General features: G+C 34.7%; 1 protein-coding gene across 4 annotated transcripts in view; it reads right to left on the minus strand.

Moving 5' to 3' along the window:
* Nucleotides 1-11,452: 11,452 nt before the first annotated feature.
* The window catches only part of LOC110460885 (sodium bicarbonate cotransporter 3-like), a 53,325-nt gene continuing 50,529 nt past the window's right edge, over nt 11,453-14,248 (minus strand). For all 4 annotated transcript variants that reach the window (XM_021514088.1, XM_021514087.1, XM_021514086.1 and 1 more), the window contains exon 21: nt 11,453-13,329. In XM_021514088.1, the coding sequence (XP_021369763.1) occupies nt 13,168-13,329 (162 nt within the window). In that variant the 3' untranslated portion in view covers nt 11,453-13,167. The remainder of the gene's footprint in view (nt 13,330-14,248) is intronic.

Consider the following 14,248-nt stretch of genomic DNA (forward strand, 5'->3'; position numbering starts at 1 on the left):
TGCAAATAGATGTGTTTATAATTGATTTCATCATGTTTGATATCAAAACCCTTTTCTCGTGAATAATGTCTATTTTACAAAATGAGCATTTCATATCAAAATCCATCCATTTAGAATTTAATTTTCTAAATTACTGCTTTTTCTATACATGAACATTGTGCCTCTTAAGGATAAGTGTTGTCCATATTTTGATACGAAATCCAGTGTATTTATATTTGATTGGTGTATATTTACAGAGAACACAGATATAATACAGATACGTTTAAATTTACATGTCTGTTGTAGTTACAACATTGGTAAGCTTAATCCTACCGTATCGTGTTTTTTCACACTTGTTAGAATCTGTCGTGTCGTGTTTAACATCTGTACTCACCAATTCGTGGTCTTCTCTAATGTATGTTTACCTATCAGTTAGGGTTTTCCCGCCTATTGTTATTTATAAATAATATTTACCGATTAATTTATAAAACATTTGTATCATGAAGTATACTAGTTCACTTATCATTAGATATTTACATGCACAGATATACAACTTGATGTAAACCGTCATCCACATTCGACGGATAATGAGAGAAATAAGGAGATTATTACCAATTTGGTACAATAATGTTTATAATGTTAACATTTAACACTTGAGTAGCACTGACCCTTTTCCAAAGGAAACACGTCTTCGTTGAACCCAGACCGTCTGCCTTATCTAGACAACACCCTGCAGACATCCAGGTACTGGTAACACGAGCTCGTAGCTTTGTACCTGGAATTATTACGATTTACATGGAATGCACTCTTGTTAATTATCATTTACCTGTTATAGATTAAATCTGTAATTTTGTAACGTTTTAAATGATTTTATGGACCTCTTTCCCTAACGCTGTATTCTACATACCTTTCGGAACACCTTTGACATAGATTATTCCTTCTTTTAAGTCTTAAATGGACGAAATAGTCGAACAGTGCAGACAAACGTTTACCTCGTATGGCTTTCTGTTTCTACAAACAACATGTTTTATCAGGTGCTCCTTTCCTCTAAAACGTTTGTGCTATACTAGTTTACACTAAATGTTCGCCATTACTACGGCTACACTACTTAGTGAGTCCTTTGTTTGTGCTACGCACTCCCGAATATTTGTTTTGAAGGTTTCGTTACACCAAATCCCGTTAGTCATTCTTGACTGATAAGCTATTTGTACAGTGGTCTGTTGGCAACATAATAAATTATATATTTAAATATGTAATTTATAATTGAAACATTGAATCGATATTCATATGGATTAATTTGTCCGGGATGTTGATATAATGATTTACTAAAACATCAAACAAATACAGTTAACACTACCGTGACACGTTTTTATGAATGAGTGTTATTCTATACTCGTTGTATGTGCTAAATGTCATGACATTTAATAAACGTTATCTTTGTTATCATTTTGTATCACTAACAGGAATCCGAGCAGCAGTTTGATTAGGAACATAACGCGGCTGTCTCGCAATTATATCAATTCTCCTTTTGAAATACAAAATATTATCAAGGATGTTTTAAAGTTACATCATGTTTCAAGTCACATCCGGTCACTTATATTAAATTATGCAATATTTCTATGCTCCTTTAATGAGTATCATATCTATTTTACCTGTCTAATAATTTACTCGTGCAATGAACTAAGGACTAATGAAATAGCGGTTATATTGTAAGAATGCTAGGTGTTACTTAGTATACGATTCACACGTGCCTACCTATAGGTGTTTACTGGACATCAGTCATTTATTCTTGTACTACTGTAAGCCATTCTAGTCATATATTTTGATAAGACAAAACGTCGAAATACAGATCTTTGTACATCTATAAAATGTTATAAATGGTTTGAATAAATTGATTGTCTAATAACATGTTGTCTTTCTTTTTTTCCTGGTGCCATATTTGCGAATAATGACAATGTTGCTGGATGCAATGTTCATTCGCTTACAGTTGTAATTCTAAAAAATGTGTATGTAAAATACAGGTATATCATAATATTTATGTCGATTTCATAGGGTCATAGACTCATAGTTCTTAATGATAAATGAACTACAAGTTAATACATGATTATATGATCTACACATATGTCTAGTAATATGTCACTAAACATGGTTACATATGTATTATAATTTCTTGTACATCTGTGTTGCCTCCTGAGGACTGCAATTCGTTGAAAAATAATTTTGTTCCTGATTATTCCTCTCATACACTAATAGGCGTCCATACACCACACTCACTTTCATACACTATCAACTTATAATTTAGTTGACGTCATGTTATTTTTATTTTTTTTCGTGTTATTCATTCCAATTTGTTATCGATTATATGATATAAGGCCTACTCATCCTTTACACCTTCCCTTCGCTGATTTAAACTCAGGCTTCCGGCTATTTTATGTCAAATATACCACTAGTTGGCTTCGATCTGGTGAAAAAACACAAACATCCTGCTGTAATACACTGATGTAACAAATTAACTGTAAACATAAAAGAAAGGTATGTAAAATGAATGTAAAATAATTAACAATAACTAATTCTTCAAATTAATGTATTTTATAACTTTTATTAAACACATATTGTCAGATTTGCATATTAATTCATTCATTAATTCATTCATGAAAATCAAATTAATAAAGAGTCTTTTCAATATTTGCGTTACAGTTGTTATAGTAACAGTTTGTTCTAAATATTACAAATTCCCTAACTACTAGATCAGCTGTTATCCTAAATGTTTTTTGTGTGACTAAAGTAACCTTTCCTTTACCCAGTAACGTACCAGCTTTTCTGAGTACATTTATGAGTGCCTGGTCTAAGTACAATGCTTTTACACGTTATATAATTGCTACTACAGAGCCTGTTATGGATATTAAAGGATTGCATGTGACAGATAATACCTTTTACCTCAGATTCTGTTTTAATGACGATGATGTTTTGGAAAGTTTTACAATTTGTATACAGTAGACCTAAATACTATTTCGCGGAAGTATTCGTCCGGAGAGGATTAATTCTGCACAATATTTCGTGGTAGTTAGGGTGACATTGATAACTAGGGCTGAAGACCTATATTATTGCTGACCACAACAATATCCCAAGGCTTGATATATATCACGATATTGGATGACAGAACTGCTGCCTCTTCTCTGAAATACATTTATTAGATTTTCCCCCTTAACTTGAAAGTTGGAAGAACAGTTTGATACACTTTTGACAGATAAGCAAAAAAGACCGGATCATCCAAAGACCCCGTACACAGCTATGGAATAACACAACTAATCAGTTACTGTAATTCATTACGAAGATTTTGAGTTAATAGCTTTAACATTTTAAGTTCAAAACTAGTGACACCTGTCTAGATTTGACAACCGGTATTAACAAGCGAAACTAGTTAAGCGAGGCGGGAACACCCCCTGACGTTGGACCCCATATAAATCCGCCATCACATATTAAAATCTATTAAAACTATACATTTTCACAAAGTTAAAAGTCTGTATATTTCATTCAATGACATAAATGTCAACAATTACCAATTAAAATTACTCAGAGGCAATGTATTTAACCAGAAAACTTTAAGGTTTGGAATAAAAAGCTGGTAATTTATAGACAGAAAAATTATGAAGTGTCGAGAAATAAACATTTATTATGTAGATACATATGTTTCAATTTTGCAACACCAGGCTATGTTAAAGTGAGTAATTGTATCTGTTTATATAGCAATACAAACACATCCTGTAAACATGTCTTCATACATGATAACTATTATTGATTTAATTACTAGCTAATGCAGTAGGTTTCTAAGATGCAGTATTACTGAGGGGTGACTTCCTCCACAACAAATGATTATGTAGATTTTAATTATACTCCGCCCCGTTTTATCATATTTGTCAGCACTCATGTGATAGTTGTATGGGTAAGCTAGTAGCAGCGTCGAGGTTTTGGAGACATATTTAATTCAATATATACATATATATATTTAACATAATCAAAACATTAAAAAAAAAATAATCGTTTCGTATATTCGAGTTATAAAGCTTTACTAAAACATGAAACCCAATACATTCAATACTATCATGGATTGTTTTCCTGAATGAGTATTATTTTATACTCGCCGCATTGGCTAAATGTCACGATATTTGTGCATCTAAGCGAACTCAGGTCAGCAATTTGATAAGAAGAATTCATTTGCAATCGTTTCAATTTACAATGACGTTACGCGCGATGTTGGTGACACCTTGTGTAACGTAAAATGATGTCGTTATTATCATATATGACGTTGCTTTTTAGATGTTGTATCATAGTTTGCATTATTTTGTGTGACTCCCTTGTACGTGACCGTGCAAAAAAAGAAAAATGATCAACATGAGCCTCATTAACCTTTTCATAATTGTTATGAAATAAATAAAGTTTAAAAGTTGGCCGGGAATAGAAGGAAAAGATAGATGTGGGGTTGTGGACAAGCTTATATTCTCAAAACCGTTTCCTTTGTTTCAGAACGAGTCGGTTTTCCCATGTTTAGATTTTTGTTGTACATACAAATATACGTCAACAGAGAATAAGTATCACCGTCAGATATATGCTGTTTTGACTATACTTCTACAATTCTATTTATAAGTATTTACTTTATCCACATAGTGTTTCGAAAATTATAATGATGCATGAAATTTAACTCCAAACAATCAAATAACCTCACGATTTCTACTGATGTTTGTCATTCTAAATGTTGCGCAACGTTATTCCCGTTAAGTCACATAAGGGGGACATTTTACTGAAACTGAAATGTGTAGTGCGATATTTTTGTTATTGATCCCATAACAAAAGTGAAAACTGTTTCATTCTATTCGGTCATGACACATTCTAATCAGGACAAAATGATTTTATTTCATTTTTCGCAATAAGCTATTATACGTCATCAAATTTCAATATATGCAAAATGTACGTCAAAAACAACTACTGGACAAATTTCGGAACTTTGAGTTTTTCCTGTTTAACAACAAAACGTTCTATCAGTATTTGTATGATAATTTCGACAAAGACACATTACAAATATAACTTTATATGTCTCAAATATTTGACAATATCTTCCTGTCAACACGATAGATTCCTATCTAGTTTCCTGCTGGGTAAGCGTTACATTCTTTTTATAGCGGTTTGAAAAAGATTTGGTAAATATGCCAATCACTAATCCTAATGAAACTTTTGACGTCATTTGTGACGTCATTTCTGCTTCCGTAAATTTATAGATTTTTTAAACTTTCTTAAACGTCTTACCCCACAGATGTTACGCGTTACATGAGTTTTTGTGACGTTTTCGAGGTTGTTTAGGTGAAACAGAACTATTCATGTGTTATACTATCCATAAATAGCATTAGACGAATGACCTTGAACAAAAGTTTTCTGTGATATATGATATGACATAAAGTTCTGAAAACTGAATAATACAGCGATACTTTTAGCGAGCGCCATGAGTGTTTAAAGGCGGTGTCACCAACATCGCGCGAAACGTCTATATTACAATGTATATACTTTACGTCATGTGTTACGCTACAGCTGGTCACATTAATTGTGTAATATTTTTTAATCGAAGAAAGGGTACGGTATTCCAAGTTTAAGCTTCAGCCGTGTCCAATATCATATAAATATTTAACCTGGTGATAATTGTTAATCACCATGAGAATAAATTCTCCCCAACTCTTAAAACATGGACTCAGAGATTACCAAAAAAATCCCCCCAAAAATTGTAAGCGTAGCCACAAGAGAAAAACTACAAAATTGTCTTATTATACGGTTTAAATGATTCTTTCAACTTCTAAAGCTTTACTTGAAACCGAATATATTTCTGGTATCCTTTCATCTACAGCGTTAATAATGAAAATAATGTTATTCATTTGACTCTACCTCATTAATTACCTGTACAAATTAAGACAAGATAAAGAGAATTTAAATTAAAACGTTTTTGTCGCACCTTTTTAAAGAGGTTTTGACAGATTAGCAGTACTTAATAACAATGACAAATTATTTGTAGAAAGGAATTTGAATCGAATGTGTAAATTAGAAAATTATCTGACATGAATGGATTATACATGTAGGTGAGGGAGTTTTTCGCATAGATTAGTTTATACTATGAGATGGAGCCAGCATTTGGAAGAATAAAAAATATATCTAAGGATCTCAAGCTTTGTAAAAAGTGTTTTGAAGTCGAAAAAGATAAATACTTTGTTCAATGTCCTCTGATCAATCAATTACGAGGTACATTTGTTTCTTATGTTGAAAATAATTATATAAATAAATGAGATAAAAACAGGTCTATTCTATCTGATAAGGATCTATCTTAAACCGTGAAGAGTTAGTCCGCTCGCTGTATACATTGCTGGAGTAGTAATATACATTGTACATCTATGATTTTTATATATGTTTGGAAAAATCACTTTACTCGTAGGAAGCAAAAGGCTGTCACAAAAGTATACTTTTCGTCAATTTTAGAATGTTCAGTCCGGTTTTTAGTCTCTTTTTTTTCTGAAGTGTGTTCAAAGCACAGGATTTACTAGACACATACAAATCAAGTGACAATCTTTGCTGCCGTTTTGCTCCGTGTGCTATCATCATAACAATCATGAAATAAAATCTCATCCCTTAACACGAACTAAAATATATCAACTTGTGAGCTGAAAAAGGCACGTTTAGTTTGATCAATATCTGATAAAAACGTATCCACTTACAAATATCTCGGCCTACTTAAAGTAACTATGGTTAACATTTCACACAGCTGAACATGTGGTCTAAGCATAACCGAGTTGTATTTGAAATATTTTACACTTGTGAACATTCTGAAATATTTAAAACACCACTTAGATATAAAACATACACCTAATAAACAATTTATGGACCTACGACTTGCTTTCCAAACATGCTTTCGAAATTTTTAAAGTTACTGTTTGTACTATATTGCTAATCATACTTACTTTAAGTAGACTGATATACTTGTTTGTGTACTGTGAAAATATAACGTAGAGATGATTTATACTTAACGTTTACCCATTAATGTATTGAAACATGAAATTACTGATATCGTTTTTAAATTAGGTATGTCCCTGTCCAATTCAGTTCTTAAATATAACATTTTGATTCTTTTTCCATTCATCTGGTATCTTACACGTTTCAATGTTTTTTGAATTGTTTATAAAGTTTGTGATAATTTTGGAAAGTGTCATCTGGTCATGGTGATTTATTTCCATGAAAAAGATCGAGGTTGCCTGCGATGTCCTGTGGTTGTGTATTGAGTTTGGGTTATATCTAATGGTTGTTAACTGTTATGTGTGGGTTCATCAAATTGTTAGTTATGTAAGCACAATAGCTATTCAGAAATTCAGCCTCATCTGACGGACAATACATTCTTTTATTTGAAAAATAACCTTTGGCTGATTTTTTTCAACATCAATTAATTCTTTGGCAACACGTTTTTGTTGTTGTTTGTTTGTTTGTTAAGTCAATAACTATATAAAGACAACGTTTTAACTATGAAGTGATTAATTGAAAGTGTGACTATGCTGCATTTCAGTGGGATTTCTACTTTATTCATTAACATTTGTATTTTTTTTTTATTAACATTTGTTTTTTTTAAAATGTCATTCAATCTCATATATACCATTGCGTATGCAGCTGTTGTAATAGCAGTTTTACTGGAAAATAGAGTAGAACACTTCAGTATGTATATACGCTATATGACAGAACTCTAAATGAGAGTACGCTACATGGCAGGTAAGCATTGAGTGGTCGATGTCAGCCTCAAACTGTAATCAAATATATGTGTTACTTACCATATGTTTATTTGTCGTAAAAGAATGCTGTCACGTTAAGGGTAAGCATGGCTTTGTATTTGAGTTACCCGGCTTTACACGAGGTTACTACTTCATCAATTTCTCATGTTGCAATACCTTGGTAAGTTTCACTCCATGCATAGCAAGATGTTAGGTAAAGGAATATTTTTACATCTTTTTGAATGAAGGTATTTTTTTTTTGAATTTCTACTGAAACATGCATCAATAGTTCTGCATATCAAAAGGTAACAATTTGGATATTAGAATTTATGAACCATTTTGCCTTGCAGTTGAAATGTATCGAAATGCCGTTCGTAATGTTTATGAAACTAAAAGTGAGTGTTGACAAAGCGGGTACTGATAATGTTACCTCAGCACGGAGTACGTATACATACTACACAGCATCGAAAGGTACGGTGGCTGATAAGAAACAACGAAATGGCACATATCAGCCACCGAAGAAAAGGGGATGTGGACAGTTATACAAACAACGAAATGGCACATATCAGCCACCGTAGAAAGGGGATATGGATAGTTATACAAACAACGAAATGGCACATATCAGCCACCGTAGAAAGGGGATGTGGACAGTTATACCAACAACGAAATGGCACATATCAGCCAAGGTAGAAAGGGGATGTGGACAGTTATACAAACAACGAAGTGGCACATATCAGCCACCGTAGAAAGGGGATGGGGACAGTTATACCAACAACGAAATGGCACATATCAGCCACCGTAGAGAGGGGATGTGGACAGTTATACAAACAACGAAATGGCACATATCAGCTACCGTAGAAAGGAGATGTGGACAGTTATACAAACAACGAAATGCCAAATATCAGCCACCGTAGATAGGGGATGTGGACAGTTATACAAACAACGAAATGGCACAGATCAACCACCGTAGAAAGGGGATATGGATAGTTATACAAACAACCAAATGGCACATATCAGCCACCGTAGAAAGGGGATATGGATAGTTATACAAACAACCAAATGGCACATATCAGCCACCGTAGAAAGGGGATATGGATAGTTATACAAACAACGAAATGGCACATATCAGCCACCGCAGATAGGGGATGTGGACAGTTATACAAACAACGAGTGGCACATATCAGCCACCGTAGAAAGGGGATGTGGACAGTTTTACAAACAACAAAGTGGCACATATCAGCCACCGTAGATAGGGGATGTGGACAGTTATACAAACAACGAAGTGGCACATATCAGCCCCCGTAGAAAGGTGATGTGGACAGTTATACAAACAACGAAATGGCACATATCAGCTACCGTAGAAAGGAGATGTGGACAGTTATACAAACAACGAAGTGGCACATATCAGACACCGTAGAAAGGGGATGTGGACAGGTATACAAACAACGAAATGGCACATATCAGCTACCGTAGAAAGGAGATGAGGACAGTTATACAAACAACGAAACGGCACATATCAGCCACTGTAGAAAGGGGATGTGGACAGTTTTACAAACAACAAAGTGGCACATAGGACAGTTATACAAACAACGAAACGGCACATATCAGCCACTGTAGAAAGGGGATGTGGACAGTTATACCAACAACGAAGTGGCACATATCAGCCACTGTAGAAAGGGGATGTGGACAGTTTTACAAACAACAAAGTGGCACATAGGACAGTTATACAAACAACGAAAGGATGTGGACAGTTATACAAACAAGGAAGTGACACATATGAGCCGCCATAGATAGGGGATGTGGACAGTTATAAAAACAACGAAATGGCACATATCAGCCACCGCAGATAGGGGATGTGGACAGTTATAACAGTTATACAAACAACGAAATGTCCCATATCAGCCACCGTAGAAAGGGGATATGGATAGTTATACAAACAACGAAATGGCTCATATCAGCCACCGTAGAAAGGGGATGTGGACAGGTATACAAACAACGAAATGGCACAAATCAGCCACCGTAGATAGGGGATGGGGACAGTTATACAAACAACGAAATGTCCCATATCAGCCACCGTAGAAAGGGGCTGTGGACAGTTATACAAACAACGAAAGGGCACATATCACCCACCGTAGATAGGGGATGTGGGCAGTTATACAACCAACGAAATGGCACATATCAGCCACCGAAGAAAGGGGATGGGGACAGTTATACAAACAACGAAAGGGCACATATCAGCCACCGTAGAAAAGGGATATGGATAGTTATACAAACAACGAAATGGCAAATATCAGCCACCGTAGAAAGGTGATGGGGACAGTTATACAAACAACGAAAGGGCACATATCAGCCACCCTAGAAAGGGGATGTGGACAGTTATACCAACAACGAAATGGCACATATCAGACACCGTAGAAAGGGGATGTGGACAGGTATACAAACAACGAAATGGCACATATAAGCCACCGTAGATAGGGGATGTGGGCAGTTATACAACCAACGAAATGGCACATATCAGCCCCCGTAGAAAGGTGATGTGGACAGTTATACAAACAAGGAAGTGACACATATGAGCCGCCATAGATAGGGGATGTGGACAGTTATAACAGTTATACAAACAACGAAATGGGACATATCAGCCACCGTAGAAAGGCGATGTTGACAGTTATACAAACAAAGAAATGCCACATATCAGCCACCGTAGAAAGGGGATGTGGCCAGTTATACAAACAACGAAATGGCAAATATCAGCCACCGTAGAAAGGGGATGTTGACAGTTATACAAACAACGAAGTGGCACATATAAGCCACCGTAGATAGGGGATGTGGGCAGTTATACAAACAACGAAATGGTACATATCAGCCACCGTAGATAGGCGATGTGGACAGTTATACAAACAAGGAAGTGACACATATGAGCCGCCATAGATAGGGGATGTGGACAGTTATAACAGTTATACAAACAACGAAATGCCACAGATCAGCCACCGTAGATAGGGGATGTGGGCAGTTATACAAACAACGAAGTGGCACATATCAGACACCGTAGAAAGGGGATGTGGACAGGTATACAAACAACGAAATGGCACAAATCAGCCACCGTAGAAAGGTGATGTTGACAGTTATACAAAAAACGAAATGGCACATATCAGCCACCGAAGATAGGGGATGTGGACAGTTATAAAAACAACGAAATGGCACATATCAGACACCGTAGAAAGGGGATGTGGACAGGTATACAAACAACGAAATGGCACATATCAGACACCGTAGAAAGGGGATGTGGACAGGTATACAAACAACGAAATGGCACATATCGGCTACCGTAGATAGGGGGTGTGGACAGTTATACAAACAACGAGTTGCACATATCAGCCACCGTAGAAAAGGGATATGGATAGTTATACAAACAACGAAATGGCGCATATCAGCCACCGTAGATAGGGGTTGTGGACAGTTATACAAACAACGATATGGCACATATCAGCCACCGCAGATAGGGGATGTGGACAGTTATAACAGTTATACAAACAACGAAATGCCCCATATCAGCCACCGTAGATAGGGGATGTGGACAGTTATACAAACAAAGAGAATGTTGCGGTATAACAAGGATCCCTTAAGGCATGGCCTAAGAGAGATAATTCGAATTTATCAATTAAAAATAATAAATCAAATACATTACAGCTTTTTCTTTTATTTTATTTTCCTTTAATTTGTACATACATTATGTATATTTGAATACACCTAAACTTTTAATGTATAACAACAGTAATACGTATAAAAGAAGTCAAAGTATAAAAAAAATAGAATGCACTAACTAGAAAAATAGGAATGTGCGCTTTAAGAATTTTTTTTTTTTTTTTTTTCTCTATAAAATCACACTAAACAAATTAAACAATGTCATGTACTTATTGGTTCACTGTTTATCTTGTTTCAAGGTTTTACCTATACCTTTCACCGTGTTGGATTTTCCATGTGATAATGCACTGTATATGATATGAAACATTACAATTCAATACAAAATGTTTACGATAGAACTTCATAGTAAAATCGATTGTTGTAGACAGTAAATAATATACACACTGTATGCATCAACCCAAAATCTTTCCCAGCATGCTTTACGTTCCAGCATGAAGGTCACACATCACAGCCGTAATAGAAACGCCCTCTAGTTGTCATTGAAACACAACCAGTATGTCAAAATTTGTAGTAGTTTAAACATTAAGACTATGATGGAATAATATGTATTAAAAAACGCCACCACAAACGCCGTTCAAGCATGAAGGTCACACATCACAGCCGTAAAAGAAACGCTCTCTAGTTGTCATTGAAACACATCCAGTATGTCAAAATTGAACTCAAAGCGATATGTTTTGTTTTGTAGATTTCACACGTGATATGTCCATATTGATTTCATACATTCTTTAGTACTATAATTGTACATGTATCATCCATGTTGTAATGAATTATAAAAATATTACATATGATGAGCGGTACGATATATATATGTGTTGATGCACAATGCACCAGGATCATGCGGTTTCTATGTGTGGATACAGGACTAGAAGCAATATCATCAAATTTGAAGTAGTTTAAACATAAAGACTCTAATGGAATAATATGTATTAACAAAACGCCACCACTTGAAAAAAAATCTATGAACTATTGTCTAAATTAGATTATGGGAAGCTCGAAAACAATAGGGTTCGCTATATATATACATAACAAAGGGAAAGGCTTGGATTTCGTGTAGAATGTCATAAAATTTAACAAAACTGTATTGGAATGCTTGAGAGCTGACTACAATATTTATATTTACCGACACAAAATCATTGAAACTTTATCACAGATTATGTCGTTAGTAACGTTTCTAATCATACAAGCATGACTTAGCCTTGTTCCTACTGACAGGCACCGCCATATTAAAGGCAAAAATACTTCACTCTCTAGTCTAGAAAAGTGTTAAAATGAAAATGCATTTGTATTGTATTTTTCATAAAAATATTAACCAGAATGATTTTTATGACCGAAATCTGGATTTCATCACGTGAACAAATGGTCTTATGTATATAAGTATTCAAATACCAAGGCACAAACATGTAATACACCTATAAATATGATTTTGAAGGATTTCAAAAATACAATTGTTCACATTTAAAACGATGAATCAAATTTCCAAGGCAGAAATAAAAAATAAAACAAAATAGCACGAATTCTGTACGACGTAGAAATATCCTCTCATCCGATCGGCGGCGCGTCACGTGACAACCTGTAGGGAACATTTGCATGTTCTGTAGGCAGTGGTTGCTCGGCTTTCTCCGAGTTTTATACAATCATGGCACACGGTGACATTACCGAAACAAATCCTACTTGATAAACAGACAGTTACTGTTCGGAATTAAAGTTTGGTGTTTTTTGAATTGGTGCCCGACCTTTTATTGAGTTCACATTCTTCGGATAGAAAGAATGATGGTTTGGACATGGAGTCCCCGTTTTTCACTCCGTTTTTCCCTGAACTGACACTCCCATGGAAGGATTTGTACGGGACGGAATGTTTTTCCTGAAAGAACAAATAAAATGAGGTAGTAATTAAAGATGAACCTTCCGATACATAAAATAAGTACCAGACTCAAAAGAAAGTATAATGAAACTAGAAACGTCCTGTGGGATATATAAAGTACAAATTTCTTTTAGAAATTGATTCATTAGTGACATGAATACAGAAAACCCTACAATTATGTGTAAAGAAAAAAAAACTCATCTCGCACTTATACAGTCAATATAAGGTGCTGCTTGTTTAATGATATTATCATAATGCAATTTTAATTATTATATTTATTTGTTCATTTATTATATTTCATACAAATACCAAAAGAGTAAAAAACAAAAATCGAGGCAAAGCGTTTTAATTGATTTTACCATAAATGTAAGATTTTTATAGAAATGATAACAAAATACTGAAGTATAGATGAATAATGAGAATGCGATTGGTGAGTGCTTGAATGATCGACATACAATATTAAAGTTATTGACAAATGGATATATATATATATATATATATATATATACCATGTCCAGGGGGCAAACATGGAACAACGTGGTGATGAGTTAAGGGAGGTAATCAAAATAGAAACAAATGCCTACAGCAAGGGGTGCAAGGGAGATAATCAAAACAGACTGTGTAGCTTATAGTAATCACCACTTCTAGTACATAATAGGCGGGAAAAGGTTACGGTGGGCATACACATATGATTAACCTGAGAAACCGGTAACTCATTACAATAATAAAATTAAAATAAAATGGATGAAGCGTCTCAAGACCACACTGCCGTCGCTATGATTTAGACTGGTCAAGTTGCTCACTTTAGGCAATAAAAAATGCAAGTTTGCCAATACACCAAATACAACAATTAAGCATTGAACTGTTTTTGTATGATATTTATGATCTATTTGAATGACACAGCTTTGCAAGCAAACAA

Source organism: Mizuhopecten yessoensis, unplaced genomic scaffold (assembly GCF_002113885.1).
Source record: "Mizuhopecten yessoensis strain PY_sf001 unplaced genomic scaffold, ASM211388v2 scaffold10513, whole genome shotgun sequence".
NCBI classification, from domain to species: Eukaryota; Metazoa; Mollusca; class Bivalvia; order Pectinida; family Pectinidae; genus Mizuhopecten; species Mizuhopecten yessoensis.